This window comes from Loxodonta africana, chromosome X, assembly GCF_030014295.1.
Source record: "Loxodonta africana isolate mLoxAfr1 chromosome X, mLoxAfr1.hap2, whole genome shotgun sequence".
NCBI lineage: Eukaryota > Metazoa > Chordata > Mammalia > Proboscidea > Elephantidae > Loxodonta > Loxodonta africana.
In genome coordinates, this window is record NC_087369.1 from 19,236,598 (window position 1) to 19,242,597 (window position 6,000).

A 6,000-nucleotide genomic window follows, 5' to 3' on the forward strand; every position below is an offset into this window, starting at 1 on the left:
TCTTCGGGGTGGCTTTCCAGGACAGTGCTGTGTCGATGCTGCCCATTCACACTGTCTCATCTACCCCCCTGTACTCTTGTGATCAATGGCCCATATGTGCAAGCCTGTGACCAAAGAACTGAGGGAGAACTAACCCTTGGAAGCTGAACCCTATCAGACTGAACTAGCCAATCATGATGTGCCTAATCTTTTTCACCAATATGGCTGTCTTCTTACACTAGGCCTTGGTGACCTAGATGGCACTCCCAGGGGGCAACAATTGAAGACTATCTTTTCTACCACATTAAGTTATTGTTTTTGTAGCAGGCTCTTTGCAAACAGCTTAGAATCTTTTCTCCTGGGATCCTATTCTTTAAGGGAACTCCTGTTTTCTGTTAATGTGGTTCTCTCATAAAGAAGGAGCATTACTCTTGAACAATTTTTTTTTTTTAAGGAGCCAATAAGAATCACCTTCTGTATATACATTAGCAGGCACAGTTCTACTCTCTGAGGATGGAGAATCATTGTCTAGTCTAAGCTCCAATTATATTCTCCTCACCACCACTCCCCACTCTATCCTCAACCTTAGGACGAATTACTAAAATGCTATGCTAGTTAAAGACCCAAGTTCTTACCCCAAAGAACCAAATGCCAGTGCTTAGAATAGTGGACCATAAGTAATGGAGTCATAAAGACCTGGGTTTGACTCCCAACTCTGTCACTTTCTAGGCAGTCTTTCATCAATTAAAACCCCTGTACCTATTCCCTTACTATAAATGGGGGTAACTATAGCTCTTATATTTGATTTTGATGATAAAATAACATTTTGGTGTGTAGAATACAATAGATGATAAAAGCAAATGTTAGTTTGAAACTCCTACCCTGTTGGAGTGCCAGACTCTGGCATATGCAAGATATTAGCCAGAGACATTTTAACAAACTAAAACCATGCTGGTGTCCAATTTCAAAGCTTACGTTCTGTCTACCTTATGGATTTTTAAATTGGTGAAAAAGCATGTCGCCAAGGCTTATCAATGAACTGAGATAAATTTTCAGCAAACGCTGAAGATTCATTGAATTTACGTCTGTTTACTTATCAAAAGAAGCTTGGTAATAGAATGATGGGTGCCTAGGTTCAGTAGATTACTGAGTTTGATAATCATAGATTTGCATTTGTGTAGTATTTATTCCTCTATTTATTGACATCATAGTGTCAAGGATTGCTATGTTTTCTTGAGAGCTTACCGTGTACAAAGCCTTAAGAGCTTCAGAAATGGTCTATATTTTCATTGTTCACAGAGTGCTGGCTTACTGCTTAACACGCTAACGTTCCCATGCAGCTCTGGAAGTGGTATTTGCAGCCAAGGAAGGATTGATTTATTTTAAAACTCATTTTTAAAAATTTTTATATGGAGGAATAAAAAATATAGACAGAATAGTATAATATACCATCATCCAGGCCTATCAACCATCAACCTATGGCCACTCCTGTCCCATCTACACCTCCATCCACTTCTTCCCCCCTGTGCTATTTGGAAGCCAATCCCAGGCAACAGAGCATTTTATCTGTATTACAGAGACAGATTTGATAAGAGAAAGCTACCATTCTTCACCACCCACACTGGAACTGGGAGTCAGATAGCAGTATTTGCTTACGCTCTTGCAAAAGTTCCCAGTAAGCCTTCCTCTAGAACCTCCAGCCTCTAACAATTTTAAGTGGTTATTTCCAGAACATAATTTATGTCCACTGATCATCAGAGAATTTCGCACAGGCTGTGAGTGCTACAAGGGCAAGGAATGTATCTTGCTCCTCATCTCTAGCGCCCCAATGCTTAGTATCCAGTCATATAGGATGCACTCAAAATGCTCTCCAAATAAGTGACTGAATATGACTTAACACTTCTAGTTTTATAAAAGTGTATGTGACCTGAGAGTTGCACCTTATTTTCCCTTTCTCCAAAGATCCAAGAGGAAAGTACTTGGAAGAAAAGATTCTGGGGACATGTCTGTTCGAAGTAAATCCAGACTCTCCGTTGGCAACAGTGGCAGCAGTGCTGGTTCCATCACTTCACCCAGCAGCAATGTGACAACTCCAACCAGCCAGAGGTCTCCTGGGCTCATCTACCGAAATGCCAAAAAGTCCAACACATCGAACGAAGAGTTTAAGCTCTTACTTCTCAAGAAAGGCAGCCGCTCAGATTCCAGTTACCGCATGTCTGCCACTGAGATCCTGAAGAGTCCCATCCTACCCAAACCCCCTGGGGATCTCACAGCTGATTCCCCTCAGGTTACCGATGAGGCCCATCAGGGGTCACCCGGGGCAGAGTCACTGTCCCCTCTCTCTCCATGCTCCCCACGTGTGAATGCAGAGGGGTTTTCCTCAAAGAACTTCGCCACCTCAGCATCAGCAAGGGTTGGGCGATCCCGGGCGCCCCCTGCAGCTAGCAGCAGTCGTTACAGTGTCCGCTGCCGGCTGTACAACACTCCCATGCAGGCTATCTCAGAGGGCGAGACGGAAAATTCTGACGGGAGCCCACATGATGACCGATCCTCCCAGAGCTCAACCTAGGCGGCCTGGACCAGGAGGCCTATCAGACATCCAAGCCCTTAGTTATACGAGAATGTTGGAAGGGAACAGAGGACTTGGGAGAAGTCAGAAAACCACGGGGTACCATCACTGCTTACCAATGAATTTCTAAATACATACTGGGGAACAGGAGGTAGTTTAGTAATTCTTTATTATTTTGCATTTTTTAAGTAGTTCACTGTCTTTCATGTTTTTCTTTACCTTAGCTTGATTGACCCAATCTCATTCCTTTTGATAACGTAGAGTTCAAAAATACCTAATTTTCACGAAACAGAGAAAAAGTTTTCCCAGAGCTGCCTATTCAGAAACTAAAACCCCTCACTGTCATGATTCTTCACTGTCATAATGAAATTACTCTGGAGGTTTGGTATTTTTTTACATTAAAATGAACTAGAGCAAAATTTAGAAGAAAGAACTACACATGTAAATACCATATTTTTGATAAAAATGTGTAAATAGATTTATCAATGACAAGTGGACATATGGCCAATTATTTACCACACACCAACTGTTTATAGAAAACAAAACAAAAATGTAATAACTGTATTCTGTGAATACCATTTTCATATCCAATAACATATTTAAATGTCCACCAATATGATTTTCTGAAAGATAAACCTCAACTATGAATCTTAAACTGGTGAAAAAAGGAAATCTTGAGGTCATGGACTGAAATGTGATTAATTTAAAATAATGAATTCAGACTTAACCATTTCTTGTGATAAATTTCAGCACCAAACAAGCTAATAGCAACGCATGGCTGTGATTTGCCATGTGGTTATTTGGGCAGAATGAAAAGCATGCTTCTGATTTTTTCTTGACACTCTTGACACAAAGCCCTGAACAACAGCATTTGACAGTGTCCTTTTGACATTAATTTTTCAATGGATTGCTTTAACGAGAATGAGTAGGGAAAACAGTAGTTCATTTTAGGTGATGTTTTATATTAGGCTACTGGGGATATAAAGTCATAATCTAATGACTATAATCTTTGAACTCCTTAAACAGTTTAGCAATTAGCTCCAGGTTCTTAAACTAACAAAAACAAAAAAAAAAAAAAACAACTAAGCATGCCACCGAGCTGTTGACTTATCAGTAAGTACCTGCAATGAGTTTTCAGTGAAGCTTTCTCTTTGTGCTGACAAGATTCATGCTACCTAAAAAATGAACAGAAATGACACTGTGAACAATGTAGCTGGGAAATAGATATGTATATGCATTATTTATAGTCGCTGTTAAACTGGGAATGGGGAATAGCTCTGGTTCACAACGCTACATACAACTGAGTTTTGTCTGGTTTTACTATATGTGCTTGATGGCAACAGGGGAGGGGTGGTGGGTGGGAAAGGAAATGTCAGGGCAAGTGCTCTGATAAAATGAAGGCAGGGAAACAAGCTGAATTACTTGAAATTACTTGAATTTTCTTGTCTTAAAACTGAAAGAAAAAATGTAGTTACAAGTTGAAATCTTCAAATAGTCTTTACACCTCTGATTTTAACACGAACTGATACTAATGTTTGAAATTATATATCAGAAATGTAAGCAGCTATGTACTTAGAATATGTTTTGAATGGGAGGAGGTAGAAAGTAGAGAGAACTAAGAAGAGATATGGCCTATAAAAGAATAGAATGCGGTTAGAATGATAGAACATACCAGAGTTACCAAGAAATTGATGAGCAGCAGGCTTTAAGCTTATGCAAGTGTTATTTGGGAAAGTAGGATGTGTGAAAGGGAGATTGTGGTTTTGATTTAATTCATGCAGTATGAAGGGGAAAGCCTGGTCTAAGAAGACACCGTCTTTCAATAGGAACACTTTCTAAGACGTTACAGATTAGGAATTGGAGAATCTGATTGCTATTGGTTTTTTGTTTATTTGTTTGTAAAGAAAAAAAACAAACAAAAAAAACTGTCTGGTTTCTTCTATTTGTTTTCACTACGAAATTGTGTTTCTTGATTTCTTGTCATCCCTGTATGTAAAATGGGTGTTGGGGGTGGAGGGATAGAGGAGGAGAAAGTGTGTGTGTGTGTGTGTATGTGTGCTGGGATAGATAAGCTATTTGGTAAAGGGTTTGAACATTTACAAAGTGTTATAATTTTTATTAAAAGAAAAATGTTTTGGGGTTTGAAAAACTGGACCGCCATTTGTCATTGGAACTCATTAGTTAAGAAAACCAGCATGGTTTGACACCACATGGGAACATGAGTAAACTATTTTTTCTCATGCTTTGAAAAGTACACTTGGCAAAATTTTAAAAATAAAATTTTTAGACAAATGTGATAAAAAAAAAAAAACCCAGTCATTTCCAGTCACAATACGTGATCTTTTGTAATTTTCATAAAAGCAGTTCGTTTGCAGTATGGCTTTTGTGTAGTTAGAGGTTTTTTAAGCTTAAAGAAAGGTATGTAGGCTGTAAAAATGATTCTAAATCTTGAATAGAAAACACATGAATTGGCTTTAATAAAAATGTCACCTTTTTATTATTGAGATTAATTTAAGTACTGGTACCATATATATTTTAAAATACATATTGACTTGAATTGTGAGGCAATAAGATAGCTTCTATATGTAATGATCACAGAACTAACCCTTATAATATAGTTTTACTTATTTTGTTTACTCTAAAAATCTATAGCAGAGTTTCTCTATTTTATATTTCATAGATTTAAATAGAAAAAACCCAAATAACGATGGATTTAAAATTCACTGTGGAAAAGAGTACTGAGTAACAGTAAAAAAAGCAAGAAATTCCTTAGAAATCTGAAATATTCTACATGGCTTTCAAGCACTCAAAACCAAGATTTAGGGCTGACTTTAACATCACTGCTGTCTTGCAGCAGGGTACACACATTAGGTATCATGAAGAACATCAATCCAAACTTTTCTTCTGTTGTTTGCACTGATGTTAATTTTTTTTTCATCCTTTTATGTTTATACGACCATGTCTATGTTGTGTGGGGTAATTTTTTCTCCTTGCTTTTTGATTCTGCTTTTTTTTTTTTCTCTCTTTTGGCTAAGTAGAGAACATGGACTAGTGGTAGCAAACGAAACACACACTGTTTGCGCTTGCCAGAGTTCAGTGAGTGAGTACATTTGCTGCAGTGTTGGCAGATTTAGACAACTAAATCACGACAAAAGATTTTAAATTAAGAAGGTTACACTGTAACTATTTTGGTACTAGAACCAGTTCATGCTGGCCGAAAAGACAATGGTTTGTGGACTTGCATCCATTTTGTATTTTTGTAATATTTGTAAATATGAACTTTTTTAATTATTGCAAAGATGGTTTCTTTTGTAAGATGTTTTCAACGTTTACATTCAATCCAAGCCTTTGTATATTTTAGAGCTGTACAACCCTTTAAGTCTTGTATTTATTTTTAGTAAAAATGGTGACAGTTTCATTGTGAACCCCTCTCCAAAAACTGTATCAGAAAA

General features: G+C 37.6%; 1 protein-coding gene across 1 annotated transcript in view; it reads left to right on the forward strand.

The window, feature by feature from the left end:
- Positions 1-3,630, forward strand: part of NHS (NHS actin remodeling regulator) — a 369,470-nt gene extending 365,840 nt beyond the window's left edge. The window contains exon 9 of the mRNA XM_064278047.1: positions 1,942-3,630. Within this exon, the coding sequence (XP_064134117.1) occupies positions 1,942-2,548 (607 nt within the window). The 3' untranslated portion in view covers positions 2,549-3,630. The remainder of the gene's footprint in view (positions 1-1,941) is intronic.
- The last annotated feature ends 2,370 nt before the right edge of the window (positions 3,631-6,000 follow it).